Genomic DNA, 16019 nt, shown 5'->3' with positions numbered 1-16019 from the left:
GAGGATCAAGCCAGTAACCAATGTTAAAAATATTTAGTAAGCACTGCGCGAGACGAGTCGTCTAAATAGACGACTCGTCTCGCTGCTTACTCGTACTCGTACATAATTAATAAATATAAAATTCTCGTGTCACAATGTTAGTTGCCATACTCCTCCGAAACGGCTTTACCGATTTTCACCAAATTTTATATGCATATTCAGTAGGTCTGAGAATCGGCTACTATATTATTATATATATTATCGTTCATCGGCTACTATATTCTATTTTCATACCTTTAAGTGATAAGGGTTGTTCACCCTTAACATTTTTTTTATTTATATGGCAACACAACGTTTGCCTGGTCAGTTAGTTAATATAATAACTATATTATTAAGCACAGCATTAATAAATTTGTGTCAAGTTTAATAAATGTACCTACCTATCAAATTAATTAACTCGTCAACTATGATTAATTAGCAATTATAAATGTTAAATACAATGAGTTATTTTCACCAATTCGTAACCTTTTAGGTACCAATAGGGGATTCTAAGAATAATTTTACTAATTAGAAATTCGTTCAATAAAATTACTTAACAAACAATCTGCGATCAAGATGTACGAGTTTAAATAGATGAATAATTCTCATTTACATCACACACATACAGCATGTCAGCCGTGTGCTTTGCCATAGAAATACTATTATGTTAATCTATGTTCAATTGTTCACATGTTACCTTTTTTTTATTTTATTTTTTTTTTTTTGTCGAGGGGGAAACCTTCAAAAGGTACCCGACAACGTGGGAGCGACGCCGAGTTATGTGGGATTTTTACCGCACTAAAACCCCCCCGGTGGCCGTCCTCTGCGCTGCGTTGAGGGCTCCGGGATCTCCAAAGGAACGCAACCGGAGTCCTCTAAGCGCGTTGCCCCGTCGGGCTCCGCCCAGGTGAGCTTGACGCTCCACACCATCTGGTGTATACGACGGTATGCGACCACACATACCGTCGTCCTTCCCGGGGCCGCTGGCCGGGCGGTTCGAGCTCCCACTCTTGCCGCCCGCAACCCCGGAAGCCCCCTTTTAGTCGCCTCTTACGACAGGCAGGAGATACCGTAGCCCTATTCTAGTCCCGGAACTACAGGGACACCGCGCCGGGGGCCCTTACCTACGGCCGCGGCGGCTCCTCCTCCGAGCGGGTTCAGCGCGCTCCCTGGCTCGTTCGGCGTCTTCCTTCGCAGACATAACCACGTCGCAGAAGGTGATCATGCCGTTCCAGGCCTCGCTGCGCTGAACCATCGCTCCGACGATGGCCGACGGAGACAGATCCGGTCCCACTTTTTCGACGAGGATCCGCCGCTGCGACTCCCACGCTGGGCAGTACTGCAGCGTGTGCTGTGCGGAGTCCTCGTCGTGTCCGCAGTGATGGCAATGGGCCGTCTCCTCTCTTTGTATCCTATTCAGATACTCACCGAAACAGCCATGTCCGGTGAGTATCTGAGTAAGACGGTAGGTCACTCTACCCCTACTCTTCAGCCAGGCCCGCAAGTTTGGTAGTATAGCGTCAACCACCCTTTGGCGTATGTTCCGAGGCTCCTGGAGCCGTTCGCGCCAGCACCTCAGAGCGCGCCATCTGGCTCTCCTCCGAAGCGCTCCGATCGTCTCTTCGTCGAAGGGTTCAGTCCTCTGACGGAGGTCGCGGATCTTATAGAAGACCCGTGCGTCCATATCCGCCAGAATGTCCAGGGGCGGAAACCGCCCTAGGACTGTCGCCGCCTCATACGATATGGTACGATAACCTCGGGCGACTCTGATTGCGATCGTACGTTGCGCGGAATTCAGTTTCCGCGCACGAAGCCGGCTGGCAGACAACTTGTCCGACCATACCGGCGCACCGTAGAGCACAATCGAGCGTATCACACCCGCGTAGAGGCGGCGGACTTCTTCCCTTGGTCCCCCGAGATTCGGCAGCAGTCTGTGCAAAGCACCCGCTACCTTATGAATTCGAGGGACGAGACGGTCGAAGTGCTCGTCGAAGCACCAGCGGCTGTCCAGTGTTAGGCCAAGGTACTTCATGAACCTGCCTATCCGGACATCCGCTTCACCGACGTTCACATGTTACCTGGACGCGTGTTTTTCGTGTGTACTTGTGTAAGTATGTTTCATTATTTGGCAATTTTTTCACGTTATATCCAAGATACATTAAAAAGTTTTTGTGTGACTAAAATTTAAAAAAAAAAAAAAAAAAAAAAAAAAAAAAGCATTTGTAAAGTTTAAGTTTATAACAATAGCAAATCCGCTGCTATCTTTTAGAGCATTGAAAAGTATATTATATTATAAATAAGTATATAATAGTATAATGAGCAGTGACAGGCTAGTGGTTAAGAAACTTGGTCTTTTGATTGAGTCCGAGGACCTCTGATTTTTCAAAGTTATATGCCTACAAATTAATTATCACTTGCTAAAACGGTGAAGGAAAACATTGTAAAGAAACCTGCATAACTGATAAATCTTAAAAAAAAAAAAAAATTGTCTACCAATTCGCACTTGGCCAGCAAGATGGACCCATAGTCCACCATAGTCCTAACCTAACCTAACCTAACCCTTTTCATTCTGAGAGGAGACCCGTGCCCAGCTGTGGGACACTAATGGATTGATTATGATGATTATTACCACGATTTTATTAGCTTGACTTGTATATATGTAACGAAATTTTGAACTCGATTTTTACCAACTTCGAACGGTCCGATTAATTTAAAATTTTGAACACTTATCAAGAACCGACGACAATATATGACTTTAATAATTTTGTCCCATTCTCGTCATCAGGATCGCCAGGATAACGATTTTAGGGTGGTATTTAGTTCTTAATAGTTAATAAACTATAATTTATTTATTAATAGTTATAATTGACATCAGTGAACATCATACGAAAAGACAAAGAAAAAATCAAGTAAAATAAATTTACATTTAAATGCTTTCGATAATTCCGGCTGGCTTGATGTTTTTTTACAAAATTACCTATGTCAACGAAAGAATCTCAAAATACACATACTTCTTCGTTGAATGCGTAGCTCACTTATGCAAATATAAAATGTACGCTAAACGCAACGCTTCACAATTATGTGTAAATGAACTGCGATTTTGCGACTATTATTTAAATCCATATCACCCACTGTTAAGTACGTCGTCTTCATACTACAGTTAATTTCTTTTTATATTTTAACCTATTTCTCTCTTGCAACATACATATGATTTTCGAAGATAAAATTCATCCTAAATAACAAAGAGATTCTAAGATTTTATCTAAATTCAAAATATTTCTCGTCGCACAATCGCAATGTCACTTAATCGCGTCGGTAACAGAGACCCTTAAGTAATGTCATGAACGTTATTTCATGTAGACACATTAATTATGCTTCAACGAATTTTAAACGCCGATAAACATTTAAATACAGCCTGTTAATGTAAATACATTTAATTTATGCTTACAACATCTAATGTACGCAATTAGATAATTTCCAGTACTTTGCGTTAATGTTTGCTAATGGATGGGTCATGTTGCCTTTTTCACTCTATTTTGTTTACGAACTTTCATTTTATTACACGCTTTATATTAGCTTCATTTGTATGTTTGTCAGTGAGTAACTCCGTTTTTCAGTAGAAAGAGATTAACATACATCTTTATAATTTTGACGCTTTGTGGATGTTTAATGTAAACAGCAGTATAAATAAAACAATAAATAATAATTAAAGAAACTAAAGAACTCGCTTTTATAAGAAATTTAACTAAAAAATAAAAAATAAATATAGTTTAAAAAAACTAAAGTACACGCTTTTATAGAAATCAAACTAACAAATATAAAATAAACTTAGAAAAATTTTAATGAAAAATTGTATTAACAACAAAAAAGATATATTTAATAGTAAAAAAAGCGTGGTAAAAAAAGCAATACAATTTTACATTAAAGTTTAAGTTTATTTTATATTTTTTAGTTTGATTGCTATAAAAGCTATTAGTGCTATTTTAGTTGCACTTAAACTCTGGTCATCTATGCAAATATGCTTGTTTTAATTCTAGAATCTTGGTAGCCATGCCAAAGATAGAGTTATCTTTGGCATGGCCACTTTTTTACCCGACTGCCAAGGAAGGGTTATGTTTTTCGCGCGTATCTTGTATGTTTGTCTTTCTTTATTTGATCCGATCTAACAAACGGCTGGATGAATTTCAACAGTTAAAGTGTCATTATATTTGTCTCAATGACCCGAGTGTCCTTAGATAGGTGTTAGTAAAAAAAAATCAAAATGGCGGATTTTTGGCGCGAAATAGTAACACATTTAAAAAAAAAAGTTAACCGAACCTATCGAGTAGGGTATCAAATTAAAGGAAATTAAACGGAGATTATAAAAACACATTTGTATGTATATAAAACAGTAAGGTGACTGACTGACTGACTAACTAAATGACTTTTTCATTTTTCAGAAATCAACATACAGCCTAAACCAAGGTCCTTAGAGTTCTGAAATTTTGCACACAGGTTCTCTATATAGCTTGAATAAGTATTAAGAAAGGCTTTTTGGAAATTCTACCCTTAAGAGGGTAAAATAGGGGAAAACAGATTTTTTGAAATCCTTTAATTTTGAAGCAACTACTATAAAATTTTGTATTTGGCTTTCTGGGTAGGAACAAGGACGCACTTATTTATCCCCTTCTGAAAAATCAACCCCGTAGAGGGTAAAATAAGGGTTAAAAGTTCATTTGAACAATCGTCAATTTTGAAGCAAACACTATGACATTTTGTATCAGGCTTGTTGGATAAAAATAATGAAATGCTACCTCTAACGAGCTAAAATAATGACCGAAACTTTGTTTTACTGAAGTTATATATTTTATAGACCGTAAATGGTGAATTTTTTCGAGAAATAGTAACACGTTTTAAAAAAGTTAACCAAACCTATCGAGTAAGGTGTCAAAATAAAGGAAATTAAGAGGAGATTACACATACATTATATAATATATCTTATATATAAAATTCTCGTGTTAGTTACCGTACTCCTCCGAAACGGCTAAACCGATTTTCACCAAATTTTATATACATATTCAGTAGGTCTGAGAATCGGCCACTATCTATTTTTTTACACCTAAGTGATAAGGGTTGTTCATCCTTAACATTTTTTTATTTATATGGCAACACAACGTTTGCCGGGTTAGCTAGTACATATATACTCGTATATACACATCGAGATGACTGTCTGACTAAATGAGAGAGTTGGTGTGCCAGAGATCAACGCAAAGGGAAACCACTGAACTTAAGCGTGCTGGAATTTTACACATAGGTTCTTTGTAAAGCGTAAATGAACACTACGGATAAAATAGGAGCCATCAAAAACAATGCTTGTAAAAAGATCCAAGTCTCGCCATTCAATTCTTCTACCGTAAAAAGTCTTGAGATCTATGTAATACCAAGCCGGTAATGTATGCAGTCCCTACTTAAGGGACCTTCTGTCTTAAGGTATTATCTCACTATCTAACCTAACAACATCTCATGGGACCATACCAATATTAAAAATATTTTATGTTCTAAATAAATTAACGTGGCAATCGTACTGCAAGTCACATTGTGTTTTCATCTTATCATATCGCATCACACAGGTAACATTAGTACGATTGCCACGTCAATTTATTTAGAACATAAAATATTTTTAATATTGGTATGGTCCCATGAGATGTTGTTAGGTTAGATAGTGAGATAATACCTTAAGACAGAAGGTCCCTTAAGTAGGGACTGCATACATTACCGGCTTGGTATTACATAGATCTCAAGACTTTTTACGGTAGAAGAATTGAATGGCGAGACTTGGATCTTTTTACAAGCATTGTTTTTGATGGCATCTCATTCCTTTTTGTAGATATTTCTACTCTTTTCCTTTCCGGTACCTTCCACTAGTTGAATCTCAACAACAGATTTTTTTAAAGGCAATTAAATTGTTTAGGTAGTCTTTGTAGTTATGTAAATAATCTTGCCATTCATCATCACTTTCATTCGAACATGACAATAAATTAAATCTAAAAAAGTTACTATTTTGACAACTGAAATTATGCCCGTTATCCTCAGGAAAAACATCTTCTAAAAACATCTCTACTGATTGTGATTTATTTATTTATTTATTGGGATTTAACGTGTCTTCGTATTAAATAATCGACATCCCTTACTTTCTTCTGAATATCCGACAAAAATCATTGGTAATCTTTCACTGACTTCGTCGGACTCCGGTTTTTGATATAAACCACAGTATTTACTGCCCTTGCTCAAATTAGTTTCAATTTATAATAGACTTCTGACTTCTGAAATGAAATGAAATATTTATTTAATAATGATAACATTCGTTTTAGACTTCTCGCATATACAATAATAGTTCTGTTAGCTGTTTCAACCACAACAATTTGTTTAGGGGTATATAGTATCGCCTTCTTATGTAGAATTCCATTTGTTGATAAGAAAATATTGAAAGCTCTATTACAAAATGTCGTCCCACCATCTGATCTCATACATTTGTTCGACTTGCTAGTTCCCTTTTCAACACTTTATATTTTTGACATTTCTTAAAGACTCACTCTTATGTTTTAGAAAATAAACATTCATCGTGTCATTCGAGAATAATAGTCGATAAATAATAACATGTACCTTGAACCGTTGAGTGAACTAGCTTCCATGGGACTACATAAATCTGTATGTACGATCTCCAGTATGTCGTTCGTTCGCGTTCAGAGGTTTGGAAATGGTTTCTCACTAGTCGTCATATCCGTCGGTAATGTTCACATTATCAAGACCAGTCATAATATTCTTTAAAATTCGCATATATTCCGGATTAATATGGGCTAGTCTTCTATGCCAATATTTATTAGACATTGTCAAATTACATATCGGTGATTTGACAAATTGTATATATACCATTTACGTTGTGGCCAGTTGCGATGATAATATCTATAGAGTTACTAATAGTGCAACCGTTTTTCAAGAAATTAACAGTAAATCCTTTTTCAGTAAGTTTACTCACCGCTAACAAATTCATACTTAAAATTATTTATATTAAAAAGGTTTCTTATAATAATTTCCACGTTTTTTCCGGGTAGGTACTACCACAAAATAAAAACTAACAGAAGTCAATCTTCATACAAAGTGGGCTGGAGTAACGCACACGTAGACACCACTTACCGACTCGTTATCTCGGGGGGACTCGAGCGCATACGTGCGCGACTGTCAGTTCATTTCTGACACGCGTTTGTAACTGTTTTGTACAAGCAATGGAGCAAAAAAAAATACCCTAATTGTGCAATGGACGGTTGTTTAAATTCAACGTTAAACTGTGGATTTTCGTTTTTTTATGGCTATCAATTATCAAGCTACTAGGAGCTGATATTTTTGGTGATCATGGCAAGAATATGTTATAAAGTGGATATCTAAGCTCGATTTATATAGTAGTTTCCTATTTCGAATCATTTGAAACGAACTTAACTAAATTTTTGTAATATTGCGTTGAAATGTTACGTACCTAATATTACGTAAGTTGAAAACATGATTTTTTGTTCGTATATATATTGGTTTGTCTTTAATGCCATTTGGTAGGTTTATGTCTAAAACGGATAGGGCAAAAGGAATTGTGTAATTAGGGTAATCCGTTTAGAAGTTATTAGGGATTTTCTATTGTGAACATTGTAATTTTTTATGTGCTTACATATAAAAATTATTTTCATAGACATTTATTTATGCTCAATAAGGCCGAAATTTGCCTAAACACTTGTTTCCTTGGAAACAAACTTATTATTATTTTATAATGCGGTGACAGTTGCTTAACCTCACGACAGTTATTGTATTTTGTGTATGTTACCGTTAGATTGTAGAATACGTTAGCATACACATTAACTAGGCTTAAGATTAGCTAGAAAATATGCAGATTAACTATGTAGTTAAAATTCGAAACATCTTTTCAGACTTGTTCTTAGGGCTAAAACACATACCTTTTTACGACACGACAACGTATCGTGACACATAGCGACATCGTGCCGCAAAGCGATATTGTTTCGTGAAAATATACAATGTTTGTCGTAAATTCATGACACGACGACGCATCATGGCATGCACGGGTCGACGTCAAGGGGTGAAAATTGATACAATCTTCGTTTTGTACTTTAGGTAGTGGGCAAGCTATCTGCGTTTTAACTGATTTAGGCACATTAGCCGTAACATCTAGTTTTTTTCTCATGACATTTGTCAGAAATTCGGAATGTTTTTGATATTATATAACTTTTTAGGGTTCCATACCCAAAGGGTAAAAACGGAACCCTATTTCTAAACTGTCCGTTTGTCTGTCTGACATAGAGCTCTATTTCTGGAACCTTAATAGATAGAAATTTAAAAATTTTACGGAATATGTATAATGGTGGCCGCTTTAACAATAAGTACTAAAAATAAAAAGAAAAACTTTCAAATAAAGGAGAGTTGCCATACAAGGGCCTTCTTTTTCTTTATGAGGAGGAAATCTTCAAAAGGTACTCGACGACGTGGGAGTGACGCCGGGTTATGTGGGACTTTAGCCGCACTAAAATCCTCCGGTGGCCGTCCTCAACGTTTGTTGGAGAACTCCGGGATCTCCGACTGAACGTAACAGAAGTCCTTTAAGCGCGATGCCCCGATCGAGCTCTGCCCTGGGAGAACAGTTTTCGCTCCTCCTAAACTATCCGGTGTTCACGACGGTATGCGACTACACATACCGCCGTCCTTCCCGGGGACACTTATTGGACGGTTCGAGCTCCCTCTTGCCACTCCCAACTCCGGAAGCCCCCTTGTAGTTGCTTCTTACGACAGGCACGGGATATCGTAACCCTTTTTTAGTCCAGGAACTACAGAGACAAACATATAAGGACCTGCTATTTTTTAGCGTTTTTCATTTGAAATGTTCACAATGCATTATATGGCTGCTATAACATCAATTAGTATAAATAAAAATAAAATAAACAAATATTTTTGTGGTACGGAACCCTCAGTGTACGAGTTCGATTCGCACTTCACCCATTATTTGAATTGAATTTAAATTGAAGTTGGAATTGAAAACGTCTTTTGTCTCGAGGATAAAAACAATTGACGTCGCCTATAATAGTAGGGGAGCCCAAGACGGGATTTCGAGAGTGACTCGAACGCGGCAGATTAAGATATGGGAGATACCTTACATCCTATAGAGTATCTTAAACTATCCATTTGGGGGGTTCAACCAGGGAAGTCCATCAGACTATTAATAAAAAATCGTATTATCTATAGTAGCTTAATTACATGCTGAAAACAATAAATTTATAATCTGATGGTTTGAGGGCGGCGTTAGGGAGTAATAAGGTTGCAAAAAATCTATACCTGGACATACTCGAGTGCGGTATTTTTTTTAATACAAAGGAAATAATGCTAGAAAATATGCACTATCTGATAGCGCCATTTATTAGCATGGATCCCTGGAAAGTAATAGTGTACAACAAACTAAAGGAAAAGGCAAATTTTATGGAAAATACATTATTCTTTATATATTCTCATTCTATTTTTTTTTTCAAATCGTCAGTATAAAAAACCCCTCCACTAAATCGTCACATGAAGGGTTATGATAAGTAAAACATCAGCTGGAATTTCCTGTATAATAATATTACGCCCTCGAGTGTGTCAAGATAACTTTTTTTTCCCATTTTCGAAGAGTTACAGTCTTTCGAATCGAATCGTCAGTCTTTCGAATGGGGGACTCATCTGGGGTAACTTCATATGCCCTTTGAAAATCTAATGTGCTGGTTACTTTTTTTTCCATTTTTACCTCTCGTATGGCTGTCCCCCTATGCAAACCAGCAAATAAACATATTTCCGGCATCAGAGATATATACTCTATCACTAACCTGCCGCGCCTTGAGTATGTCTGACTCTGCTTTTTACATTTTTCGAATCATCTAGAAACTATTCCCACGGTAAATCGAAAAATATCACACAACCTTTTCTTCACTCTAACGTGTAATCTACACAATCGTATACGTCCTATTGACGCTCGAGTTTCTACCCATTTAACATAATGGGCTCCCCTACTACTCGTACATTTCGCGGACAGAAACACAGATTCATTAACTGCAAATGTAACTTTGTAATCCTATATAACTTATATAGGATACAAAGTTATTTAATGTAGTTGGTGTATCTAGATAACTGGACAGAAATTGCAAAATATTTTAGTTTTTCTATGAGTTATATACTAAACACTAATTGTATTCTCAATTTCAACCTTCTATGTCTGCTGGAAGTGCCTTAAACTTTTGATGATCGGTCAGTCAGTCAGTGAGTGAGTGACAAAATTACGAACTTTAACTACTTGTAATTCTTAAACTACTGGTTCAAATTGAATGAAATTCGAAATGTACCGTGTCTATACAATCCTTGCTTGGCTCCTGAAAATTCAGGCTTCTAGCTTCATATGCAACGAAGTTACAGGGGGTCAAAAATGGGCCGAATCGCTTCGGGAAAAGTATGGTACGGCCGTGCCGCTTCTTTTGGCTCGACTTGGCGGAGGCACTGCCGTGCCTCCAGATAATATTGTTTGAACATCTTTTGTTTTTGAAGCAGACACCTACTATGTAACTTTGTATTTGGCTTTCTGGATAAAAATTATGAAATGCCTATTTCACTGCTTTTGGAAATTCTACTGCAGCCTTTTTGGTGCAGTCGGGTTTTTGATTTTTTAAATTAATTACTTGTTATTGGAATTTTATTGGACTTGGATTAAAAGTATAAGAGTTCATTGGATACAAAGAAAACATTCATTTTTATATAGATAACTGAGTTTAAACTTGTTACTATTCGTAATTTACATACCTATACAACAGGATAATAAAAATTTATAGTGTCTTATAAAATACATATTACATTTTGTACTTTTAAAATTACACTAATATTTTTTTAAACGAAAATATAATAATTAACAATATATTTAACAAAAAAATTACGTATGTTGCAACTAGCTTAGGCAACAAAAAACAATTTGGAAAACGACTTAACCCTCATATGATAATAATGTATGCCTTTGACTTTCTCAAACAAGACCCTTCGTCCCTTTGTGCAGTTGAACTTAATTTATGGACCTTCATGTTGATCTTTCAAAATGAAAATATCTACTTTACCTTCTTATTATTAATGCTATCCGTATGTGTGTGCCTATGTTAAATAGTCTTGAAAATAATACGAACCAAAATTATTTTTATTTCTTTCAAAAATTACAAGAATTAATTCAACTGTCATCATGTTCTAACGTGTATTCTTCTAGCACAACAACTATATATAAGGAAATAAACGCTGTTAAAGAAGTTAGCGCTATTTGTCACAAAAACAAAAAGATAAAAACTAGTCTGGTTGTATTTCACTAAAAATGTACTAAGTGAAACGAATCCCAGGTATAAAGGTTTGCTTCGCCCCACTAACGCCCACGTGTTGGGACCTCAGCATGAGTAACATGCATAAGCACGAGTATGGAGCTTTTTCACTTATCCATGTCCCAGTTAACGAAGTTTCATGTATATAGAATTCTTTTATAATATATTTTATAGTAAATAACAAGTCAAGTACATAAAAGTCTACCTAAGATTACGCATCTCCTAAGTTTAAATAACAAAAGTTTTAATATTGTAAGAAAAGTCTTAAGTTTTTATATACCAAAAAAGTGGAAAGTTTATTAATAGATCCTTACCTGGCACTGCGTACACAAGTACGAAGCTGAAAGCTCCAAAAAGCTCCTTCCTTATCGAGTCTGGCCACTTCTCTGTACAAAACTCGATACTGCGCTCCACCAGTACCTGGAGATAAATTTACGAAGTTAGAAAAAGTAAGATAACTCATTTCTCGTTACTTTGTTCTTAGGTTAAGTTTTACTGGTATAAACCACAGATCTTTATTGTTATATGTTCTGGTAGAAAATAAAATCATGTTACAAATCCACTCGTACCTATATATAAACATGTATATGTTGGAAAATACATGTAGATAAATTATGTTACATAAATTCCAGAACTCCACCCATCCTCACGAAGGTAGTAAAACTCTCCTGAGTCGCTTCCGAAGGCGCTACCACCACACCTGCTTACTGGTGCCTGCTTACCACACACTGTCTGGAATTGATCACAGATGTACCTTGTACTACAGTTGATCCAGTTGGTACAGTTGACCATCTGGTGGGCTGCATGCTCATTTGCCACTCCAATATTAAAAAATTGAAAAATTCAATCAAAGAACCTACACAAACAAAAACGAACACAGAAACCTGGAACGAATGTCCGATTTTATCCCATGAAATGCCTGGCCGAAATGAAATGGATTCGTACGCAAACATTATACCATCTATATTCATGATTGAGGATCTAAACCTACGTAGATCTGAATCTCATTCACCCAAATGATTGTTTCAACACACGATTTCCATAGATATTCTGGACTTTATCAGAATATTTAAGCATGTACTCAAACTCAATGACTGTTCGGGTGTCTTTCCACTGGTGATGCGCGAGAAACCTACCAACGAGATTGCCTGATTTTTATTTAATGAAATTTCGTTCTATTAACGCATGCTACCTCGCACATATCTGTTGGGAAAGGCACTCTTAGGTAGTAGAGTACTATGCCATCTATTTCTACTAAGTTGCATTCTTATTTATGGGGGTATTGTAGGGTGCTGGTACTTGTAAGGTGGCGTAATAATGACGCGTTAAAACTTTGTCCTTAAAAGCAGCACCTTTAGACATGACTCGTCCTACTATATCTAATATATCCTGTATATATACCTAATATATCCTGTATATATTAAAGATGCGATATAGTTACACGATGTCAGTAACATTATTACTTGAGAGAAAATATTTTTTGCAGTTTCTATCAAGTAAGTAATAAATATACAGAGATACTTAATGGACAAAAAACCATTTCCTTGACAACACTGAAACGGTTTTCGTATTTAATAAGTTTTACCGGCACTTCTATTAAATTGTTATTTCCGAGAGATAAAATTCATGACTATCCATTGTTCCCAGTGTTGGGGTGGGATCTCCTCAGAGTGACAAGTGCTTAGGCAATCGTTAACTGCACTAATCAACTGCAGATTGATAGAACTCGCACACCTTAGAAGCGTAGTAAAAATCCCTTGAATCTAGGTAAAAATCCCTTGACTATTAAAATAAGTGGTAAATATGTTTAAGCAATTATTATCATATTCGAATTAACATTTTGTATCGACTAGACTAGTAGATATGAACATTTTGTACTTAAACTACTTTAGAGATAAGTAATTTAGAACAATCCTACTTTATGTATGTCACATATGACAGCTTTGTAAATACATTTTAGGAATACTTCAGATTATGTTTTGAATGGATATTCTTAGCATTATAGTACGAGTAAACTGAATAATAACCAAGGACTACAAAACACCAACATTATACACATAAGATTGAGAGCGATACTTGTTCATTGTCGTTCAAACCGAATTCTGTAAACTTTGCATAACATTTTTAAATCTGATTTGATATTATTTGAGATATAAAAATTGTCTAAAAATTTAAAGTGGGTTTTAACAATTTTTACACTTATCGTGACAAACGAATACACAATTGCTTCAAGTTTTAAAACCGAAAAACAAATCTACTTAAATAAGTTGAAGACGAAAACGTGCCTACTATTAACGGCCAATTAAAAATTATGTTTGTTCTTACTCGAATTGTTTTCAAACCCCAATTCCCTCAATTTCTATTGTTGTAAGGTATTCCAATTGTGTTGAATGCCAAGCAATAGGTCTCTTCAATACGACTTATGTACATTGTTTCACGAATTTAATTAGACGTCCAACCGTAGAATTTCACTGAGGTTTGTCTCTCCTTAAATCCAAATATTAGAAATCAATACCGTTTGTTTTTGAAGAAGAAATAAACGAAGTTCATCTTACGTTTATTTTAAGGGAATTTATTTATTAACTATTTTCTTTTCTGTGTAATTTGCTACAGGTAAATATTATTTATATTATTACTGCCTTTATTGTATTTACGTGTATTAATACTGTACCTGTGCAACAGAATTTATAATAAGAAAACTAGTAGTAAAACAAAAGTCACGAAGTTTACCAATTTAGTTTCCAATAAACTGAAGTCTTAATGTATTGGCTACACTGTGTACACGAGTGAAATGATACTGTCACTGGTATAGCAATGTCCAAGTCAATGACTTCGATTTTAGAGAATGGCATGGCTGGTCCATTGACCAGCCATGCGATTCTCTAAAATCGATTTAATTAAACCGATCTTATCAGATTTTCAGATTACTACAAAGTTGAATTTGCAGTGAAGTATTTAAGCTTTATTCAAATTTAAAATTTCAGAAAAAGTACTTCTAAATAGTTGCGTGGACGTTAAATAGAAGTAAAATATGTTATGGTTATGGGTGTTTCGCCCGTCATAAAGATATTTGAAACACCATTTACATGAATTTTATACATTAATCGAAATTCGAAAATTTTAAATTTTTGTCGGTATTTTGCGGAAAAGCACTATGGAGTTATGATGCAACACTTCTATTTTTTTCTCGCTCCTTTGACATTTTAACTTATTAGACTCAAGGTCACAAAAGTATTTAGTGTACTATCATCTAACATTAACTTAAGCACGTTCTTAAATAATACAAAGACATTTAAGGAGAAGTACAGGAAAAACTAACTTGAGGTAAATGAATATGAGTTATGCAAACGCAATTTTGCTGTACAACATTTGCGCAACATCCCGCTGTATTCCGCATGGGCCAATCCGCAATGCAATTACACGAGCGGGTACGTTCCTCGTGATCCTGATTTATGCCCTCGACTCATGTGACCGTTATGTCATGGGATTTAAAACTGAATAAATCGTACATCTTTCTTTCGTTAATGGTATCTGTGTCGTGAAATCAATTATCACTTGCTTTACAGTGAAGGAAAAATCGTGAGGAATACTTTCGTTCTCAAAGGTGTGTGAAGCTTGTGAACTCGTATTTGGCAGTGGTACGGATTTTGCAGTGTGTCGATGTCGTGATTTTCGGAATCACAAAAATATTAATACAATACAATCACAAAAATATTAATAAAATAAGGACAATTTACAAATTATGGAGCAAAGTATGAATTTTATGTAAGCTCAAATTTTGAATGGTGATTTTATAATCTCTCGAGTACAGTAGCAATTATAACCATAAAACAATATTCGTATTGACTCTGTCAAGATTTATCGCTTTATATTGTTTTATGGTAACAATGGAATCGAGGGACTTAGGGATTTGCGTATGAAATTAATAATTCAGGATTCTACAATAGAACTTTAAAATCTCTTTGTATCTGTTTTGTATTTTTATGGCCATAAATGTTATGTGGTCTTTATTTTCAACTATTTATTACTTTTAATTATTATATATACAAGAATTCATTCTTAAATAAATAATTCAAAAATATTAAAGCATACTGTAAAGTACATAAATACATACATATAATTGTTAGGGCGAGCGAAGCGAGTCCTCTATAATTCGAAAATCTTGCAAGCTTTCCATCCCTTTTTTGAAAATACTACAGGGCTTATAAATTTGAAACTTAACATAGTTACTTAAGGTCATGTCTAGATTGGACCAACACGATTGAAATAAGGTTTTGTACACAAAAAAAAACACTTTTTTATCAAATTTAAATTTCGTGTAACATTGATGGCTGTATGACTTGGATTATTTTTGTTTAAATAATGGCAGAATAAAAAAACGTCATGATGAATGCAGACATTTATGACATAATTATGTCAATCAAAAATATGAAAATGCTAACGTGGCAGCGTTTCACCGAGGTTTCACCGGTGTATTTTAAAAGCGTTTTGTTTCAAGTTTTTCTTTGTTTTATAATATAGGAGTAGCCGACGAGCATACAGTCCATATGATGGTAAGTGGCTACTGCCGCCCATGGACATCTGTAATTAACAGAGGTC

At 35.4% G+C, this 16019-nt stretch overlaps 1 protein-coding gene across 1 annotated transcript in view; it reads right to left on the bottom strand.

Moving 5' to 3' along the window:
• The window catches only part of NGR-A35 (neuropeptide receptor A35), a 53225-nt gene that overhangs the window by 12611 nt on the left and 24595 nt on the right, over positions 1-16019 (bottom strand). Inside the window, exon 4 of the mRNA XM_073084621.1 lies at positions 11735-11840. Within this exon, the coding sequence (XP_072940722.1) occupies positions 11735-11840 (106 nt within the window). The remainder of the gene's footprint in view (positions 1-11734; positions 11841-16019) is intronic.

Source organism: Epargyreus clarus, unplaced genomic scaffold (genome assembly GCF_041222505.1).
Source record: "Epargyreus clarus isolate Ecla_fem2 unplaced genomic scaffold, WU_Ecla_fem_2.2 ptg000021l, whole genome shotgun sequence".
Taxonomy (NCBI): Eukaryota; Metazoa; Arthropoda; class Insecta; order Lepidoptera; family Hesperiidae; genus Epargyreus; species Epargyreus clarus.
The sequence above is the reverse complement of the archived record's forward strand: the minus strand, read 5'-3'. Positions and strand labels throughout refer to the sequence as shown.